The 21,765-nt window shown below is 50.0% G+C and overlaps 1 protein-coding gene across 11 annotated transcripts in view; it reads right to left on the bottom strand.

Annotated features, from left to right (window-relative positions):
* MSI2 (musashi RNA binding protein 2) overlaps window positions 1-21,765 on the bottom strand; it is a 394,179-nt gene that overhangs the window by 138,415 nt on the left and 233,999 nt on the right. For all 11 annotated transcript variants that reach the window (XR_009255164.1, XR_009255165.1, XM_058704376.1 and 8 more), the window contains exon 7: window positions 5,583-5,631. Coding sequence is in view for 9 of the 11 variants with exons in the window: in XM_058704376.1 (XP_058560359.1) it covers window positions 5,583-5,631 (49 nt within the window). In the remaining 2 variants the exon portion in view is untranslated. The remainder of the gene's footprint in view (window positions 1-5,582; window positions 5,632-21,765) is intronic.

The following is a 21,765-nucleotide window of genomic DNA, read 5'->3' as shown; positions in this document are numbered from 1 at the left end:
CAAATTACGGAGACCTTCAACTGCAGCCAACCGCTTTTCGGGATGGAGATGCCGTGCAAGCTTCGAGGGAGAGGGGGAGCTCAGCCCCGCAGCCCAGAGAGCTTCTCCCTCTTCTCCCACATGGGGCCCACGAGGATGCCCTTCCGGCCCGGCGGCTCCTGATAGGGCACAGCCACCCTGGAAAAGGACCCTCCAAGCAGCGGGCCTGCCGTTGATGGTGCTCTTGGAGGGTCACAAAACCGCCTCGGCTGAGGTCAGTGCCGCGGAGCGGCCTGCTGGGGAGCCTGTGAGTTCTCAGAGCTGTTGATCCTCTCCAAAGCCATTAGCATTGCACTTAATGAGCAACCGTTAACAGCGGTGAGGGGAGTCTTCCAGCATACTGAGCTTCATTTTCCTCTCAGTGTATCCGGCCCTTTGCCTCTGGCAACGTTCTGGAGCAAACAGGCCTGCTGGGTAATGGAAGCCGCAGGGAGTGAGAAGGCCTGTCTCCAAGCCTCTCCTCTGTACTCCTTCCCTCTCCAGCTGACCCTCACCAGGCAATCCCATAAGCTTCAAAGACACCCGACTTGTTTTCCACTGGGCCCCCAACCACCCAGCTCTCCCTGATGGGCCAGACATGGTTCAGCCTGGAAGGCTGGGTTCGGAGGGAAGACGAGCGGAGGCCGCCCCTAGAAGGACATTCACGGCGGGGGCTCCCTTCCCCGGCAAGGAGGTGAATGTGAGATGTGTTTCAGCAACCAACATCCCCGCGTTCCTCCGCTTGCTCAAACGGGGCTGATGACAGTGGGGACAGATCCAAACCACTCCACCCTCCCTCACTCCCTCCGGCTCACCCCTCAGCCTTGTGCCTCCCAAAGGGCAAATAGGGAAGGACACTGTGCTGTATCTTCCCTCCAGACCCTCCCCGCCAGCCCCTCTCTGGGATCAATACCTAATGCTGAATTCAAGATCTTATCTGAGTTTTGCAAGGAGAAAGCAACAAACTTTCCCCCAACGATTAAACCCTTTGATGATCAGCCCCATATTTCTCAGACCGCCTCCAAAGGCTTTGAGAGAGCAAATGAAAGGACTCTGCAAAAACTGGAAAGCCACCTTCTTTTTCTCCCCTTGGGCACAAAAGAATCTCGTGGAAGGCTTCAGAAGCTCGGCTCCCACCTGGCCGCAGACACCTGCGTGTGGCCGGCCCTCCGACGCTCTACATGCCTCAGTTTTCCCACCTGAAATGGTCCAGCAAGAAGGGCAGGTGGAGAAGGACCAGTAACGAGGAGGTACTTGAGACTTAAAACCACCAGTCTCCCTGCTTTCAACCACTGCCTAGCACCATGCTTGTGAAGCAGCCAAGAGCAAGGACTCCGGGTCAGACAGGCTGGGTTTACGTCCAACTGGGGACTCCGGGCAGCTGGGTTCACCAGTGACCGTCGTAAAGATTCAACAGTACGTGCAGGCGCTGCGCTAAGCACGTGGGATATAACTGCTCGGGAAGGGCTGGCGGTTTCTACCAAGAGGGTTAGCATGGCCTGGTTAGCACAGAACCCACTGTACCACCGTGGCGTGTGCTGTCACGGGATACCCAGACCCCCCTGCCCTTCAGGATCTGCTGGCAGGACTGCTGGAAGAGGGCCCCCAGCTGTCTGTCTCCTCTAGGATGTCCTCAGGGCAAGCCCAAGGTCACACGTGCTTCCCAGGGTGGGCTGCATCCTGTGACAGGTCAGCATATAAGGTCAGCCCTCTCACTGCAGCTGTGCAAGGGCCTAGCTTCAGAATTCCCCGGGGCCTACAGATCAGCCCCTCCGCTGCCCGGAGAGGGCACTCCTGCGTGCTAATCCCCATCTCCAGGGATGCAGATACAGCCCCTTACCTCCCTCTCCGAGCTAAAACAAGAAGAATGACAAAGGACTTAATCTTGGACATTCTCTCAGTTAAAAGGCTAAAAAGCCAGAAAACATACTTCAGGTCTCAGAGCTTGTCCCGGCTCCCCCACCTTCCCGAGGAGGACCCGGAGGTGTCCCGAGAGGTTAGGAAAGGTGCCCTAACTCGGCATCAAGGGAGCAGCAGGAGCCAGAAGGAGGTCTGCTCGAAGGAGAAAGTGGGAGAAGACTGCACACCTCCTGTGGGAGTCACGTGCTGAATGACTTTCTTCCTGCTTCCAGGGGGGAGGACTTACATCCCGGGAGGGCTTGTTGTCTCCTGTCCCCTGGATTCTTTCCCAGGGTGCTAGGGAGGTCCAAGGACAGATGTAAGAGGGGAAGAAACACAGGCTGTCGCTTCTGTGAACAGATGTAACGGAGGGCCACCCTGTCCCTGGGGGAACAAATGGGGGACAGGGGAAGGGGGGGAGCCACTGTGCGGCGGGAAGTGGAAACTCCGCCCCGAGCTCTGGCTCACAGTGGCAAGAGTATTCGGAGAGGGTCCTGCGAGCCCGGCGGACCCGACTCCCGGGACCCCAGGCCCAACCAAACGTGCAGCCTTCCTGGAAGGCAGCAGTCTCAGCTCCAAGGGCGCACAGGTGCACTAGCCCCAGGCTGCGCAGCGGGGCGGGGTTGGGAGCTGCGACGGGGGGAAAGGGAAGGTGCCGTGCGTGCTGTGTGGCCACCCGCGGGGTGAACAGTGTGGACCTCTTTAAGAGGAGAGCTGGAGGCTGTGCCAGCCCGAGAGGTGTCCTTAACTTCTGCTACGGCAGCACTTTCTTCTTGATAAGATAATGGGAAACAGGAAGCTGGGGAGGTGAAGGTAACGTTGGGCCAAGGTGGCTGCAGGAGGATTTTATGTTCTTGGGCTTATCACCTGATTCCAAATGTACATTCCATCAGGGATGTGGGGCCCACTTGTCTCACACGCAGGACTCGTGCCTCTGTTGTGATATGTGCCTTTTTTTTTTTTTTTTAATTCTTTCCTCTCCGAAATGCTCTGAACCACTTAAGTATTAACCCAGCTTTAGCACCCAGTTCAAAGAGAAACTCCTCAGCTATTCAGAGGTGCTGGAAAGTGTGTAGGGGCCAAAGCCCTACACAGAAAGAACCCCAGGGAGCAGACTTCTGTACAGGAGGAAAGGGGGTGCAGGATGTTGGGGCCTCCTTCCCTCCTGCCTTCTCTTTCCCCACCCTGCCAGCGGGGGCCCCCAGGACCACATCCACTCTGGCTGGCCCCCTGGGTGTGCAGCCACCCACAGCCGGCCCCACGCTCAGAAGGGCTTTGTCCTGGATTGAATGCTCTGTCACCTTGAAATTCTTAATAACTTTTGAGTAAGAGGCCCCGTCTTTCACCTTGTTCTGGCTCCACGAATTATGCAAAGAGTCCTACATCCACTGCAGGAATCTCACCTCTGGCAGGGCAGAAGGATGCTTGGGCAGGCCCTGCCGTGGCCGGGGTGCACTGAGCATGTGCTCGGGGCTGTGCCCACCCTTCTTCCTGCCAGTGGCCCCAGGAGTCATGGGAGAGCGATCAATGCCATCCCTGGAGCCTCTCTGAGCAGGGGGCTGTAAAACGGACCTCCCTCCAGCTCGAGACAGGAATCACAGAGGGGCCACCACCCCATCACGGCACCCAGCGCCTGGGAGCAAGGAAAGAGGCTCCACCCACAGCAGGAGGCGTCTGGGTCAGACATAAGGGAGAATCTTGCCTGGCACTTCCTCAGGGGCCCGGTGCCCGCAGGATGAACCTGCCTCTGTCTGCTATTAGCCGAGTAACGTAACATGGAGAGTCACCGGCCCTCTCACGTCCCCCAGATGACACATCTCTTTCCCCAGCACAGCTGTGAAGTTTGCACAAGATGATTTACTCTCCTCTCCAACACGGCCTGACTCAGAGCAGGAGCTCAGAAATACCTTTATTCGTGGATATTCAACACTACTGCCTATAGACGCCACTCAGGAATCTCCCAGGAGCGTGAATTCTAGCACTGAACTCTAGTGCCACATTCAGACGGGCCTCGCCCACCCTGAAAGTAAATAGATGGAAACATTCTTCTTAACACACCCGTCCCCACGTGGAGACCACAGAGAAAGAGCCGAATCTGAAATCAGCAGTCCTAGAGAGGAGTCCCTGCTCTGACCTTGGGTGGATCCCCTACCCCCTCTGAGTTTCCGTCACCTCACACACCACGCGGAGGTGATGATGGTGAAAACAATCATAATAACCTGCGCACAGGTGATGTGCGTGGCACTCCAACTCTCCAAACAACCCTATAGGGAAATACTAATATTATCCCCACTTTACAGATGAATAAACTGAGGTAAAGAAGATAAAGGAGTGAAGTGATTTTCCCAAAGTCACGGCGCTGTGGTGGAGATGAGAATACACGATGCCTGTGAAAACAGTGCTCAGATAACCCCCCGTACCTCCCCTAAGGATGATGGTGGAGAATAATCATGAATTGTCCGTCTCCGCACCCCCGGCCCCTTGCTCTCTCGGCCCTCGTGATGCTGAGCAAGGCAGAGGACAAAGCAATCATTCCACACTTGTAAGCTCTTCTTTTCCTTCCTTGCCTCCCCCCTACCCCGCCTCTTCATCCTCCACCCCTCCCCATTCCTTCCCCACATATACCATCGAAGACCCAGTTTTCCACCCGATTTTCTACTTTCCCTTCTGAGGCCGCTGTCAATGGACGCACAGGAAGCCGGACTGCCAGGCACACTGAGGACAGCCCCTCCTTCTCCCACCCTCCTTCCTCCCTTTCACTCAGCCTGCCTGCTCCCAACAGGAGAGACATACAGTCAGCGCTGGGTAACTGCTTCTAATCACAGGTGACAGCAAGAATGTAAACAACACGAGAAACATCTAAATGCAATCCGAGTGGCAAGGAAACACTGCTCACTCCGGCTTCTCTCAAGAACGTTGCTTCCTGCCACCTCCTTTCTGAGGCTCTGCCCATTAACGCCCTGATTCTAGGAGCCCCAGATACCAGGGGTTTCCGGAGAGCAGGAGAATGGAACGCTAAGCCATAAGCTTGGACTCTACTTCCTCTGGGAGGATTTTCTAGATTCGTCCAATTTTCTGTTTAAAGCAGTCATTTCAACGTGTTCCTTTTTGGGGAACGGGAGGCATGGAGGTCAGAGACCACTTTGAGAATCTGTTCAAAGCTACGCATCGCTTCCCAAGAAAAGCGCAAACATAAAACATTCCGTGTGCCATTTCGGAGGCTCACAGACCCCAAGTTGAGACCCGTTTTCTAGAACATGGATAGGACAATAAGAGCACAGGGGAAAATACGAGGAGGCGCAGTGCCCTCTAAACATTCCAGATGTGCATAGGGCACTGCCAATCCTGCAATCGCAGGTTGAATAAACCTTCTTTTCTGGCTCTTCAGGTTGCCAGTGTGCTTCTAAACCACCTCCTCCAATGCAAATTGAGAACTCAACTGAGTAATTGCTGTGAATAACTTCCACTCGGATCACTTAGTGTTCAGGTCTAGCAAAGACCAAGAAAGCCAGGGTTAGAAAGGTGTGTCGGAACACGGGTTGGGCGTGGCCGATTTTTAACTGTCCGGTATCTGGATTCTGTGCTGTGGTGTCCCTCCATGAATACAGACCTTCAACAGACGGCCAACTGACAGAAGGGAAGCCTTCCTCCACGGGGGCTCTTACCTCTGTGCCTGTTGGTCGTCTTATCAAACATCAGCATTGCATCCTCCACCTGCAAAACAAATACACAATGGGGTCTGCTTTAGGAATTTTAACAACACATTTGAAATGTGATATATTGGGGGGGGGGAAGGGTGGTTTCCATTATCAAAGCCATAGGTGCTCATTAAAATTTATGTGAAGGGGCGCCTGGGTGGCTCAGTCGGTTGGGCGTCTGACTTTGGCTCAGGTCATGATCTTGTGGTCTGTGAATTTGAGCCCCGCATCGGGCTCTGTGCTGACAGCTCAGAGCCTGGAGCCTGCTTCAGATTCTGTGTCTCCCTCTCTCTCTGCTCCTCCCTTGCTCGCACTTTGTCTCTCTCTCTCTCTCTCAAAAATAAACATAAATTTTAAAACATTTAAAAAAAATTACGTGAAAACACAAAAAATTGGAAAAAAAAGATCACTGCCTTTCCTATCTTTCTGCCTAGTACAACCACAGTTAACATCTGGTGTATTTCCCTTCAGTTTTTGCCTTTAAAAAAACCTTATGCCTATTTTAATATAGTTTAAATCATACTGTATATGGAATTTCCCCTAGTTCTTTTTTTAATATACTATTACAATATTGCAAACACTTCCCAGATTCACACTGTGAATATTATCTGTTTTGTTCCCCAATTTTTTTGATCATGGTAAAATACACATAACATAAAAGTTGCCATCTTAACTGTTCTTAAGCGCACAGTTCAGTGGTATTAAATGCATTCATAACGTTGAACTATCATCCCCACCGTCCATCTCCGGAACTCTTCATTTTGTAAAACTGACACTCTACCCCCATCAAATAATAACTCCCCACCCCCTCGTCCCCCTCGGTCCCCCTCGGCCCCCCGGCAACCACCCTTCTGTCTGCTGTCTCTGACCGTGACTACTCCAAGTACAGAGGTCCCCCCGTGTCCAAGGGCATACATTCCAAGACACCCAGTGGATGCGCGAAACTGTGGCCAGTACCCAACCCAAGATACACCATGTTTTTTCCTGTCCATACACACCTATGATAAAGTTCAATTTAGTTAGGCACGGTAACGGATTTAACAATAGTAACTAATAATAACAGAGAACAATTACAATATGCTGTAATATAAGTGGCGTGAATGTGGTCTTTCTCTTTCAAAACATCTTATTGTACTGTCACTGATGAAGAGAGAGGATAAGATGCCACGTGATGAGAGGAAGTGAGATGAATGACGGAGGCATGTGACGTAGCGTTAGGCTGCTACTGACCTTCTGATGATCCGTCAGGAGGATCATCAGCTTTAGGACCACAGTTGATTGCGGGTAATGGACACCACGAATAAGGTGGGGGGGGCTACTATGTTTCATGGAAGTAGAAACACACAGTATTTGTTTTTTTGTGACTGGCTTATTCCACTGAGCATAATGTCGTCAAGGTTCAGCCATATTCCATTGTATGTGAATACCACATTTTGCTTATTCATTCGTCCGTCGATGGATGGATACTCGGTCTTAGCTATTGTAAATAGTGCCGCTATAAAGCATGAGTGTACAAATACCTCCTTGAGTCCCTGTTTTCAATTCTTTTGGGTATGTATACCCAGAAATGAAATTGTTAGATCATATGGTAACTTTGTTTTTAATTTTCTGAGGAACTGACATACCGTTTTGCCACAGTGGCCGTTCCATTTTACATCCCGCCAACAGGGCACGAAGGTTCCAATTGCTCCACACCCTGGCTAACACTTGTTATTTTCTGGGAGTTTTTTGATAGTAGTCATCCTGATGGGTGTGAGGTATTATCAATACGATCTTGACTGCTGCATAATATTTCACGGAGTGAGAAACTATAGCTTACTCAATTAATCCTTCTGTGGATATTTAAATTGTTTCTGGTTATAGACAATGGAAATTTAACATCTTGTTATCATGGGCTGAATTGTGCCCCCTTCCAAACTCTGACGTTGGAGTCGTGACCCCCGGTACCTCAGAATGTGACTATATTTGGAGATAGGGTTTTTAAAGAGGTTATGGAGTTAAAATGAGGTCATTAGGGCGGGTCCTGATCCAGTACTGACTGGGGTCCTTATAAGGAGAGGAAATCTGGACACGGGTACAGAGGAAAGCCTACCTGAGGACACAGAGAGAAGGGGGCTGTCTGCAAGCCAAGGAGAGAGGGCTCAGAAGAAACCAAGTCTGCCAAGGCTGGACTTCAGCCTCCAGAAGAGTGAGAAAATAAATTTTTGTTGTTTGACCACCCAGTCTCTGGTACTTTGTTGTGGCTGCCCCAGCAGACTAATACCTTTACGCTAGGGCCTTTTGAAAAATATCAAAGAGAAGAAAACACCAAAGGCATCCTCTGTCTCTCTTCCTATCCCTCCCTCGGTCTTTCCAGGCATCCTGCAACCCTTTTGGATATTTCCAGCAATAAGATTTCAGGATCCAGACTCCATTCCCATGTAGACCTCAAGAAAGTCACCCTCACTGAACCAGATTTGGCTTTTGAATTCCACTCCTTGTACTTATGATCTAATTCTTTATTCTTCCACAAAATGCACACCTTTAGTACAGGTGCGGTCCTAGCCAATCAGCTACTCACCTGGGGACTGTACCTGGTTTGGCCAGGTAAGCAGCCTGGTCTCCTCATTCATTTTGTGCCCAAGATTGGCACTAAAACTACAACTCAACCCATGTGGTCCTGGGCAAAGCCCTAGCCAAAGGGCTCTGTGCTTGGGGCAATGTCGGCATGTGTGTGGTTGGGAAGGACTGAGCACTGCTCACTGGAGCTCAAAGGCTCACAAATGAGTTTGGGGGCCAGAGCTAAGCCAACCGAGAAAGGGAATCACAGGCCATTCATTCGTCACTCCTCCCAGACTACAATCTCTGATGGAGGGGAAGACACTGGGCAAAGCAATAAAACCAGGCTTAAAATGCTGCCTCCAGACAAATCAAATCTATTTTTCCAGATGCTATCAAACAGAATGGGGGGGGGGGGGAGGCAGGAAGCAGAGTCAAGGTAAGAATGGAAGAGGGGGTAGGCCGGCCAGACATAACCCTCGAAGGGACTGGCCTCGCTTAAAAATCCCTTCCGGAGTCAGCCCCCCCCCACTTTGTTGCTAAGCAACCGAGTCTGAACAAACAGGCTCCTGGGGCCTTCCCCTTCTGGTCCCCGTTTTCAAAGTCAGTTACTGGGAGGACAATGGCCTTGCACGGTGACTGCGGTGCCAGCAAGGAGCTACTCTGTCTCCACCGGGCACCAGGCCGAGGGGGGTAAGTGATGCTAGGCTGGAGATGGGGTGCCTTCACCAGACCCCTCCGCGGCCGGGCAGGCTTGATGGTCCCCCAGGCACCTGCTGAGGCCACACACACCACAGCCGTCTGCCTCCGTGCACCACTCAAGCAAAACCACCAGAAGATCAACCGGTTTGTTTGTACACAGAGCAGTCACACTTGAGCATATGGTGTTGCAGATTCAGACCCCAGGGCCTCGGTAAGAATTCCAATGCCTGGGGTGCGGGTGGGTGGGGGGTGATGCCTGCTGGGTGTCGCGCAGGTAAACGTGACATCTGTTTCACACCCATCTCCACATTTTCTGAGATGCTTGCCAAGCCCTTATTTTGAGCTAAAAATGCCTAACAGTAAGGAAAACAGCTTCCCTTCTGTGTTGGCCATGTTTTGGTCCTGACACTCAGATCCCCTTAGGAAATAAATATTTTGAATTAAAAAAAAAAAAAAAGTATTTTCAACGCCCTCTGCCCCCTTCAACAGTGCGTAGTTGGCTCCCTCTTTTCCTTCCAAAGTTTGGGTGTTTTCTGACGCTACCCTCCCAACATATGCTCCACCCTGGGGAGCGAGGGGGAGGATCTGTGTATGTTTTTTAGGGCAACCATTGTCGTAAAGAATAGAGCTGTTTCCTCTATAGTCCAGTTGCACAATGGGACTCGCAAAGACCTCCTGAATAGATAAAATGTCACAGCGAAAGAAAAATTCTATTAACACTTTACAGAATAAAACATCTGAGAAATAGCTAGAGAGGAAAGAGAAAGAAAAAAAAAATCAATATGGATAAGACCCGGTGCTTGGGGAAGGGGCCGGGGGGAGAGAAAACTTTTCAGCGATTGCAAAACACTTATTAATTCAGAGAAGCCATCAATGCAATGGAAATCTGGCAGAACAGCAAGAGCTGAAACTGGGAGAATTTGAATATACAAAGACTGAATAGAATGAAAAACACGGCCTCACATACGGGGCTGTTTCTCACGGTTCTATGTGAATCAAACAGAAGCAGCTTGTGTGAGTCTGCATCACGGGGGAATGAGGAGCAAAGTCAAGGTAACTGGTAGTCAACCCTAGAAAAAAGCAGACTGAGAACTGTGTCTCTGTCTGTCTTTCTCTCTGTTTCTGTCTCTGTCTCTGTGCGTGTGTGTCTCTCTCTCACACACACACACACACACATGCGCGCGCGCGCACACGAAACCCAGGTAGATCAGTTGGCTGTACAGAGTCATCAACTTCAACATAAAGACCAGACCTCATTTGGTGTTCTAGAACACAGAGAGTTGGGGACTGGACACAGGAGTTTTTCCGACCTCAAGTAGAAAACACCATGAACTCTTGTTAGACTAGCACTGGTATTTATTTTGTGGTGATGGTGCCCTCACCAGGCTTACATATTTCTTTATACCAGAGGTGGGGGTCCATGGGCCTAGTGGTCAGGGGTTGGGGTTGTCCCTGGAGGGATCGAGAAGGAGAGGAGATATCTGAACCTCACCATACTTTGTCCCACATCCTGGCCCACGCTTGGTCTGGTTTGAGAGAAGGAGCTTGCTCCAACCTTGACAGTACTCTTTAATAACTTAGGACAGGCTCCCAATGCAGCCCGGCACTGGAAGCATATTGAGCCAACAAGCAAGGTCAAGTAACTTTAAAAACTTTTTGTAATGTTTTATTTATTTTTGAGAGAAAAAGAGAGAGACAGCACAAGCAGGGGAGGGGCAGGGAGAGAAGGAGACACAGAATCCGAAGCAGGCTCCAGACTCTGAGCTGTCAGCACAGAGCCCGACGTGGGGCTCGAACCCACAAACGGTGAGATCATGACCTGAGCCGAAGTTGGACGCTTAACCGACGGAGACACCCAGGCGCCCCTAAAGTAACTTTTAAATAAGATGGCTGGGGATGTCTCCCTGTTTGTTTCAACACCAGAAAGTCCTAAACATGTATTTCTGCCTTCACCCGGTTTGGACCACACTGTAACATCCTCAGAGGTGAGTAGCACACACACACACCACAGCTGAGGGTCATCGGTGGGGAGCTACGCCTTGACCTCTACGGCCCATGGGGGCTGGGGCAGAACTCCTCAAACTTCATCCGTGTCAGAATCACCTGGCTTGTTTAAAACGCAGATCTCCCGGGCCTCACCCCTAGAGTGTCTGATTCCATGGCAATGCTCAGTACACGGGACAAAATTTCTCTTCCAGAGGCAGCTGACACACGTTGGTGTGGAAACTGTCTTCCCCCTCTGTTCCTTGTCTCTCATACATTTACATCCTAAGATCCTGAAAACAATGACAGTGGATTCGACCATGGAAAAGATGACAAAAAGAGAAACTTCTTAGTGACAACCAAGCTGTCCCTGAACCTAACGCAAGAGACATCTGGATTCTACCAGGATGACGGAAACTTTCCTTCTAACAGATAAACTAGCAAATGCCTACATCATGCAGCCAACTCAATCTTGATTAGAAGATTGAGCTAATGTCAACTTTATTTACTTATATGCAACATGTATTTATTAAGCACTCCCTACTTGCAGAGAGCACTGGCCTAAGTACAAGTAAGAGGCAAATTATATCGGACCGTGGCAGACTGTTTGCATTGATGGCCCCAAACCTTGGGTTCTGTAATTCTGCAGTTCCTCTCCCCAAACAGGCAGGGTCTCTCTCTCCATCCCATGTGTCTGAACTTGACTTCTTATGGTCAGCAAAATGAGATGGAGGTATGCCCACGTTGGGTCTGGCCTGGGGAAGGTTTTCACGATTCTGCTTGTTCTCTCTCTGCCATCACCATGAGAAGGGCATGCCCAGTCTAGCTGGCTAGTGGGTGAGAGGCACGTGGAGCTGGGCCAAGTCCCCTCAGTCAATCCTAAAACAGGCATGTGACCCAAAACATGCAAGTGAGCCCAGCCAAGATCAGCAGAACCATTCCAGTGGACTCCAGGCAGGTGACATGAACAGCTATTGTCTGCTGCTGAGGTTTTGTGACTGTTTGTTTCCCCGCATTCCTGTGGCAATGGGTAACTTGTACATGGTCCCTGTTTAAAAAAAAAATTTTTTTTTTCATCTACTGGAAGATACACAGTCTCAAATAATACTAGACAATGAACAAAGGCAAGACAAAAATTGGAAGGAGGTAAAATGTGGAACGTGGGCTGAGTATGAAAGTGTCATGTTACACATTCCAAGTGGAATACAGGTATTAGGGTGGGAAGGGACTACTTCTAAATGTCACCCTCGCAACAAGGTTGGAGACAGAGATCCTAGAAGCGCCAGGGGAAATTGGCAACATGTTCCTCACTAAATGAGCACCGTGAAAATCAGCAATAATTAGCACTCAAGTCAGTGGGTGATGCCTCTCTAATCCTAATTCATTTAATGAATGAATGAACCCTCCGTATAGTGAGGCAAAAGGTTTACTGTGAGCCAGACATTCTTGCTGGGTGAATTTGGAAGTCGCCATTCGGTATTGATCACATCCAGAGGTGAGGCTTTAGCCAGCCCAACTCACGCGACAGCCGAAGAGGAAACCTTTCAAGTCACAAAGCAAAGAAACTCCTAGAAAGAGATGCCGTAAATTCTGTTGGTCAAGGTGGTTGGCCAAAGGTTGGGACCCTGGAGTGTGCCATCAGACCACTGTTTCTTCTGCCTGCAGTTTTGGCTCCCCAAGTACACAGGAGGCGAGTGAGGCTGATTTGGGATGCAGAAAACTTGTCCCCAGGAGGCACCTGAAGGGGATTCAGTTGCTGGTACTAACTCCACAGGTGCTGAGAGGCAGTGGAGGGGGGCAGGCAGCGTTGCACAAAGCACGGGCAGGATCCAGGTTCTAATCCAGCTCCACTGGGATCTCATGGACATAAGTCACCTCCCTTCTCTGTCCTTAGTTTCTCATCTATGAAAGGAGGAAACTATGAAGTGGGCCACCTAAGATCCACTCACAAGGAATCTGCGCCTAGAATGCTAAACCGGACCACGGAGTCCACTTGGACAACATCTAGGAGCATCCAATTCACCACGGGTCCTTCCAAACTCTGTTCTGTCAGGACGTTCCAGAGCTCTGCTGTGGCCAACACATGCTGAGAAATTTCCCACTCCTTTTGGGATACAAATATGCACACCCACACGCCATACGTACCAAGAACAGAGCAGGAAATGGCACTTCAAATGATCCTTAAATTATCTGGTCAGACACACAGGAGAGAGAGGAAAGGGAAAAAAAGAAACCCAGCTCTTCAAACTCCCCCAGAACACATGCCCTTGAATTTCGCTTCCTGCTCCCACTCAAACACTTCAAGAGTTAGTTTAAATAAACGCCCATAAAGGCGATACCATACTGTAAGGCGTAGGGCTTAACAGACCTTATTATGCTCCATAAACTCAAGGCACTAAAGTCACAAGAGTGGAGACTCGTATACGAGGCAGGACTGCCCAGGACAGAGGCTCCTGGTGTCGGTGCCCGAGAGGGAGGCTGTCTTGCCCGGAGCTGTTTCAGAATATTGGGTGGCACTGCTCTCTGCTGCTCCTTCCAACCGGCCCGGAGAGAAACCTGTTCCTGCCCCAAAGCTCAGCGGCGGTGCCTTATTTTTCTGAAATGAGACTTTTCAGTGTGCTTCGGCCTTGCGAAGAGTGAGGTTGATCTACCGTTCGTCACTGCCCAGAAGGGAGGCTAGAAGGGGAAAGGACGCAGGCTGGAAGATGCTTAGCTCACACTGAAATCCAGGTGGGTGGTTTCCAACCTCGACTGCTCACCAGGATCACCCAAAGAACTTTTAAAATCCCCGCTGCGGCGGCTACACCCGGACCTGTTAAATCAGATCCGTGTCGAAAGCTCCCCAGTGATCCCAAGGTGGAGCCAAGGCTGAGAATCCCTGTTCTAAATGGCTAAATACAGCTGAGTCGAGGCTTAATCACAGCCTGTGTGTGTCACGGAGCAAGCCGGAGGCAGAGGTGGGATGGGCAGAGGGGTCCCAGAAATAAACAGGCCCTAAGGAAAAGGGGTAAATACTGGACAGGCCTTTGGCTGCCTAAACATTGGCTCTTTATCTCCTGCCAGAGAAGTCAGGAGCACGCTGGTCCTTTGTCACATGCCGCTTTTGGGGCGCTCTCCCTGCCTTGTCTTGGTCTTTGACTTTAGAAAACCTAAGGAAGCCACTGCTTTCCTCCCACCGTCACCAATATTTTCACATATACTGTTACCGCTTTGGTTGTCACAACAACCCGCAGAGACAGGGCTGATCACAAACTCTCCAAGCCTCAGCTGCCTCACTGGCTGTCCTGGAACTGGCAGGGGCTGAGACCAGGGCTCAGCCACTGGTCTTATGAGTCCAAATCTCACCCCACCAGCCTCTGCCTGCAGGCCCGTCTCAGATTCTGTTATTTTTAATGTTTATTTATTGGGGCGGGGGGAGAGAGAGAGAGAGAGAGAGAGAGAGAGAGAGAGAGAGAGAGAGAATCCCAAGCAGGTTCCACGCTCAACGTGGAGGCAGACGCAGGACTTGATCCCATGACCCGAGATCACAAGCTGACCCAAATCATGAGTCGGACCCTTAACCAGCTGAGCCACCCAGGCACCCCCCACCTCAGATTCTTGTATCCCCCTTGCTGCGGGCATGCAAGCTTCTCAGCCAGCCCCAAGCTCTGTGTGTTTCCCCTACAGGACTGCCGGGCATGGAGGCACCCAGGGTTTTGGAGCTGCTGCCCTCGGCACTTTTCCCTTCACTCCAAGACTCAACACCTTCTAGACTGTGTCCATCTGAAATGTCTTAACTCACACCCCTGCCTTTAACTGAATAACAAGAAAAATCGTCGGCTGAGTTTCTCCTAAACTTTTTTTTTCCTAGTAAAATACACCTAACATAAAATTTGCCATTTTAGCCATGTTTTTTAATTGGTACACAATTCAGTGCACCAAGTACATTTCCTAAACTCTTCATAGAAGGCTCCCAAATCTTAGCATGGCCAGAATGTTCCATCCCCGTGGGCAAGGCCCTTCTTTACCAGCCCTATTTTTCCCTACTTTTACTTCTTTTTATTCTTGTGGGGTCATTCCATTTTCTCATTTCACTTAGCAAACAAACACCCACTGGTGTTGATTAGGCAGCAGTTACAAATTTAGTAAACGGACACTTGTCCATGGGAACTGAAGAGTGCGGGGTCTCCAAACAGCTCTATCCTGGAGATGAGACATTCTGTTTACCTAAAGGCAAAAGGCCTCTTGCTCGGAGACTGACTGCACAAGTTGTATCAGACTCTTAAGAAACAAGAAACAAGGATTATTGCAATAGCTACCATTTACTGGTGCTTAATAGGCAAATGCAAAGCTCACCGAATTATGAAAAGCTCTCAGGGAGATATTATCGTACCCATTATACAGGTGAGGAAGTTATGATAAGTGACTGGCCTGGAATCATACATGCAGTAAATAGTAGAGCCAGGATTTAAAACCAGAGGTCACCCTACCTCTTCCCACTGGTCTCCCTCAACGGTGTTCTAGTTTTTGAGTCCCTAGGGCTCAGTGTAGTATCACTGCCTCCTGAAAAAACATACAAACCTGCTTTAAAACTGTACCAGAGGGGTGCCTGGGTGGCTCAGTCGGTCGAGCGTCCGACTCTTGATTTCACTCAGGTCATGATCCCAGGGTTGTGGGATCAAGCCCCGTGTCAGGCTCTGTGCTGAGCATGGAGGCAGATCCTCTCTCTTTCCCTCTGCCCCTCTCCCCTGCTCGTGCGCGCTCTCTCTCTAAACAACAACAACAGCAACAAAAACAACAAAACTCTACCAGAAAGTTAAGAGAATTGATGAGATAAACCAAGAAGACAGACACGTGTTGCCTTTGGTGGCCTCAGAAGAGGAGGGAGCGATTCGAGAAGCAAAGGAAAAGGGGGGGGGGGTCTCTTCCTTTAGGATTGGCAAACTCGGAAAACCCACAGGCCGCTTGGCTGTTCCGAAGTCACAGAGCAAGCTGGTGGCAGTGCTGGAACCGGCAGAGGGGTCCCAGAACTCAGTTTGAGGCTCAGCCCCTGTGACTCCCTCCTATACCTGAGTCCTGAGAATGCCGCGCGTCCCACTTCCCGGGACTGTTATGAAAGCTCCAGCGGTGGCTAGTGAGTCCCTAACACGCAGAACACTGTCATCATGACCGTCGCGGTCACTACCCCACCCTGGCAACCTCCTTGCAGAGCCGGCTCAGCGTGCCCTAATGCCCACGTGCACGTGCACGCCCGCGGACACACTCAGCGCACCCAACTCTTCGCGTCTTCCCGCTGCAAACGGGCCATGCCAAGGGACAGCCGAGAACAGAACCATGCGTCCTCAGGAGCACAATCCTGGGAGACTCCATCTCAAAACTGGACAGGAAAAGCAAGAGTCTACGCAAAGCATGGCTGGGACGGGGGCTCTGTCTGGGCTGAGCGGGCGAAGCCTGGAGGCCAGCACCACCTGGAGGGTGGGACAGGAGGCTCTCTCGGGGCCTGTGCGAGCCAGGGCTCAGAGAGGAGACGGCACAGGGAGGGAGGTGGTGGGAGAGGGATACCAAGAGAGGCTGGGCACGAGCGGTTGGAGGAGACGCAGTGGGTTCCGGCAGGCTTGACAGCTGTCACACGGAAATGGCATCTGGCCTAACGGCCTCTTGTGAGAGGTGCCTTCGAGTGGCGGCTGCCGTGCTCTGGAAATTCACGGCCTGTTTACAGCGCCGGTCGTGCGTGCGTGTGTGCGTGCAAGTGCGCGCTGGGAGCGGAGGGGAGAGGCAGGCAGGCTGCCTAATGCTCCTGTCTCCCCCCTCCAGCCTCTCTCCCCATCAGGCCTCACCTACCGTGAAAAAGGCCCAAACCTGCCAGCTCCGGAGGAGACAGGCAAATCATTAGTGGAGCACTGATGTGCCGTAACACTCTCTTGCATTCCCATTAAACAAATACTAAACTGCTAATTGCCAAAATAGATCTCCACGACTCTGACCGAACAGGGGAAGGGTTTATAATTACCAAGTGTGAAAATGCACAGCCTGTAAATAACCACCTCATCTGTCCTAATATGGGCTGATATTGATGGGCATGAAATAAACATCAGGACCAAGTGGAAAAATCACCCACATCTCCTGTGGCCAATGTAATCTCGAATGGTGACAAGCGTGGCTGTAGCCGTGCGCTCGGGGAGGGGCGAGGGGAAAATGAAGTTCTGCAGTCTTGGAACGCCTAGGTCCCAATCCTGATTTCAACCCCTTGGGCCACGTGCATCTCTTTCTGCCTGGAAGACACGAAGGGTCAGTGGCACGGTTCGATGATGCGATGCAGGGCCTGTCTGTACCCGGGAAAGGCCAGGGTCTGAGGCAGGAAAGTCGTCGGTGTGTGACTCTACCTGTGCCCTTTAACAGCCTGGCTGGTGAGGGCAGAGGACTAGGGAGAGGGAGAGGTTTGCCGAAGTGACACGCTTACTCATCAAGCCAGTATCTCCTAAGGCTCTACGGTCAGTCCAACACAAAGAGCTGCAGAGGACAGGCGAAAAAAGAATGTGGTTTAGAGTGACCCCTGGGCTTTCAGACTAACCCATGCCTCAGTGGCTCCTATCCCCCGCTGTCCCCGGCCACTGGGAGGGGAGGCAGACGGGTCCAGCAGATTTCACAGCCCCAGCTCTCTCCCCGACTGCACCTGAGGAGGGGTGAGGTGATGAGCCGGAGGTCACAGGGACATTACCGTGGCATCGCAAGCCCCAGACCCTTCCTCTCCACCAGCCTGCGATTCTCAGGAATTCAGCCAACCTCGCAGTGAACGTGGGTAACTGGGGGAGGCTCTTTTCTTCCTCAAGTCACAGACTTGGGAGTTAGAGGGGACCCTGAGGTCACCTCTCCACTTCCCGCCCGATACAGGAATCTCTTCTCTGAGGCTCTTTTGAACCCTTTCTGGAGCTTCAAAGGTTCAGGGCGTCTCTGCCCCACCCCCTCGGTCGGCTGCTCAGGCCTGAATTCAGTGCACTAGCACTTAGATCCCCAAAATAGCAACTTCCTCTGATCTAAAGCCCGATTTTGGCAGACGGCAGAATCCTGTGAACTGCATGGCACCAGGCGCCTGAATCTGAGCTGCAAGGACCACCAGCCCCACAGTTTCCTAACGGGGCTTTAAGGGGCATCTCAAGAAGCCCCTGCTCCTTCCCCACTGGGCAGCCTGAGAGCTGATCTCCTCGGGCCCCCAGGTCGCTGAAGTCACCCCCGGGACACTGGGTCAAAGCCCCAGTTCTAACCCTGACCCAAAGACTTGATGAAACACAAGCAAATTAAGGAAAGGCTGCACTACATATGCTATTTTTAAAGGAACCCTGCTTTGTTACTTTTAAGTTCCCAAAGCATCTTCAAATAACGGCTAACAAAATGCCCCCGAGAACAAAGTTCAAGTGCAGTAACAGGCCACAGGATTCAGTTACTTGGCAAAGCCACCTCTTGTTCAGAGGAGATCATTAAATCTTTGTGCTGAAAAAACCCCCAAAAAACATAGAGGAGTCCAGCTCGAGTGGTGGAGTAAATGAAAGGACCCTGGCGTGGCATCCAAAGTCCTGTGTTCAAATCCCGCCCCTCCATTTCCAACTACACACAATCTCGGGCAAGGCTCTCCAGGGTGGCTCGGTTTCCTTGTGTGTAAAAGGAGTCATGATCATTATTAACCTTCACCCTAGCTTAGGAAGTCGAAATTATTAACACAACATATAGGTAGGCACTTGGTCAGTGGTAAATGACTGCCCTTTGCTATTGCCAATACTCAGCATGCAGTGGGGCTCAACAAATGTCTGTTAGATGAGGGCTGGCTGACAGGATAACAGACTTTGTTGTGACTACCACAAACTCCGATTTAGAGAAATTGGTACAAAGGAGCGAGGTTTACCCCCAGAAGGGTGCCTCGTACTGTGCTGGCACGAGTTGTAAGCCAACGAAGCCTATTTTGGAGAGCGAGGGGAAGGGAAGAACCAGCCGTGGTGCACAGTGGAGTCGTCCTCGAAATAAAAAGCAACAAACTACGGGTACACAGCTTGGATGGAACTCAAGGGAATTATGCTGACTGAAAAAAGTCAGTCTCAGAGCTTATTCCATATCGTATGATTCCATTTCTGTAACATTCTTAAAATGACAAAGTTACAGTGATGGAGAAGAGAGTGGTGGTTGCCAGGGGTTAGGGTGCGGGAATTTCTTCGTGATGATGGAACACTTCCACACCCTGATTGTGGTGACAGTCACTCCAATCCACACACGCGATCAAATTCCAAACAACCGTGCATGTGTGCACGTGCACGCACACACACACACACACACACACACACACACACACACAGGAGTGGCTGTTAACACTGATGATGTACCAGCGTCAGTTTCCTGGTTTTAACAATGTACGATGGCTGGGGGAGATATTATCATCGTGGGAAGTGGCGGGAAGGGTACACAAGAGCTCTTTGTACTGTTTCTACAACTTTCTAGGAGTCCTACGCTATTCAAAAATAAAAGTTTATAATAAGTTTTTTAAAAACCACAAGGGGGCTCATTATTTCAAGAAATTCAGTAGCAGATCAGTTTATAATGCAAACAATGATGCCCTAATTTCTCTTAATTTGGATCCACTAGGCATACAGAAGGTACACTTACAGTAGAGAGACGGATCCCTTAACCTGTATCTTGCACTGGGCACTGGCACATGGCACTCCGGAATATTATTTTGTCACACGAGCACCTGTGTTGGTTGATAGTCCCCACTACCCCTGTCTCATCATCTTTCCTGGTACCCAGCATACTTCATGCACAGCTCTGCAAACCCGCAGCGCCTACTCGAGTAACTAATACAAAAATGAGTGCACAGTAAGGGCTTGCTGATTGAGTTTCAGAAAGATCTTGCAGGATAGAGAAGAAACCTTCAGACAGAAAAGAGCCTCAAGTCTAGAGGTTTCCAAAGTTTGTTTGTTTGTTTGTTTGTTTGTTTGTTTGTTTTAAGCCATTTACGATGCTCTCCTTCATTTTTGCAACACGGATATTATGGGTCTCGTGATATTTCGTACACCAACAAATTATACTTATTATTATGTTTGAGGTGCGGGAATGCATTTATCAACACTCACCGTAAGTGTAAGTTAGGGCTGTCGGCAGCACGAGGTGACCAGGGACCTAGTGGGCTGGGGTACATTGTCTAAAACAAGCACACCCAAGGGGCGCCTGGGTGGTTGAGTCGGTTAAGCATCGGACTTCAGGTCATGATCTCATGGCTGGTGAGTTCGAGCCCCGCGGCGGACTCTGTGCTGACAGCTCAGAGCCCGGAGCCGGCTTCGGATTCTGTGTCTCCCTCTCTCTGCCCCTACCCTGCTCACGCTCTGTCTCTGTCTCTCTCTCAAAAATAAATAAACATTAAAAAACGTTTTAATAAAAAAATAAAACAAAACAAGCACACCCGGTATTTCAGTTGGCCAGCATGCTGTTTGTGATGGGGTAACCACGATGCCTGATAGATTTTGCTTTCTTTGCTCTTTTTTTCCTTTTTCTTTTCTTTCCTTTTTGTTTCTTTCTTTTTTTTTTTTAATTTTTTTTTTTAACGTTTATTTATTTTTGAGACAGAGAGAGACAGAGCATGAACGGGGGAGGGGCAGAGAGAGGGGGAGACACAGAACCGGAAGCAGGCTCCAGGCTCCGAGCCATCAGCCCAGAGCCCGATGCGGGGCTCGAACTCACGGACGGTGAGATCGTGACCCGAGCTGAAGTCGGACGCTTAACCGACTGAGCCACCCAGGCGCCCCTCCTTTTTGTTTCTTTTTCCTTTCCTTTCTTTTCTTTTTCTTTCCTTCCCTTTTCCCCTCCCTTCCTTTCCCCTCTTCTTAGGTCCTGGTAGAATTTTGAAGTGCAGGCACACCTCCTCTTCCTGCGCTCCACTTTTACTGTACTTCACAGATACTGCGATTTTTACAAATGGGTTCGTGGCAACACTGTGTAGAGCAAATTCTATCGGTGTCATTTTCCCAACAGCATTTGCTCACTTCGTGCGTCTGTGTCACATTTTGGTAATTTTCACAATGTTTCAAACTTTTCCATTATCATCAGACTTGTTATGGTGATCTATCATTAGCGATCCTGACTCACTGAAAGTCCAGATGACGGTTTCCATGTTTTAGCTAGTATTTCTAAATATTATATTCTTATATTTTATAAATTTTATTTATCTACTAAGTATTAAGTACATGTAGCTTATTAACTTATTAAATAAACTTTATTTATTTTGTGTAATTAATTTATATGTTTTGAATAAAAAAGTATTTTAATCTTTTTGTTTATTTTATTTTTGAGAGAGAGAAAGAGACAGCATGAGTGGGGTAGGGGCAGAAAGAGAGAGAGAGAGAGAGAGAGAGAGAGAGAGAGAGAGAGAATCCCAAGCAGGCTCCACACTGTCAGTACAGAGCCTGCTGCAAGGCTCAAACTCATGAACTGTGAGATCATGACCTGAGCCGAAATCAAGAGTTGGACACTTAACTGACTGAGCCACCCAGGTCCCCCCAGAAAAGTATTTTTTTAAGTAAGGTAGATACAGTTTTTGTTTAGATGCAATGTTACTGCACACTTAAAAGACTACACGATAGTGTAAGCATAACTTTTCTATGCACCAAAAAACCCAAAAGTTCATTTGGCTTGCTTTCCTGTGACCCACAACGTCTCTGAAGTGTGCCCCCGATGAGGTGAACATGAGGACCCCACGTTCCCGTCGCTGACCCCTTCTGGCCTGCTCCTGAGGTCCAAACGATAACTCAGATCTCTGCAAACGAGTGCGGACAGAAAAACCTTCCCACTTAATCCCTGAGCCACACACCTCCCTAAAGGGGGGGGGGGGGAAGAAGGGAGAATGAAAACCCTCATCTAAAAAAAAAGAAAGAAAGAAAGAAAAGGGAAGGAAAGGTACCAATTCAGGCTG

This window comes from Neofelis nebulosa, chromosome 16 (assembly GCF_028018385.1).
Source record: "Neofelis nebulosa isolate mNeoNeb1 chromosome 16, mNeoNeb1.pri, whole genome shotgun sequence".
In the NCBI taxonomy this organism is placed as follows: domain Eukaryota; kingdom Metazoa; phylum Chordata; class Mammalia; order Carnivora; family Felidae; genus Neofelis; species Neofelis nebulosa.
The sequence above is the reverse complement of the archived record's forward strand: the minus strand, read 5'-3'. Positions and strand labels throughout refer to the sequence as shown.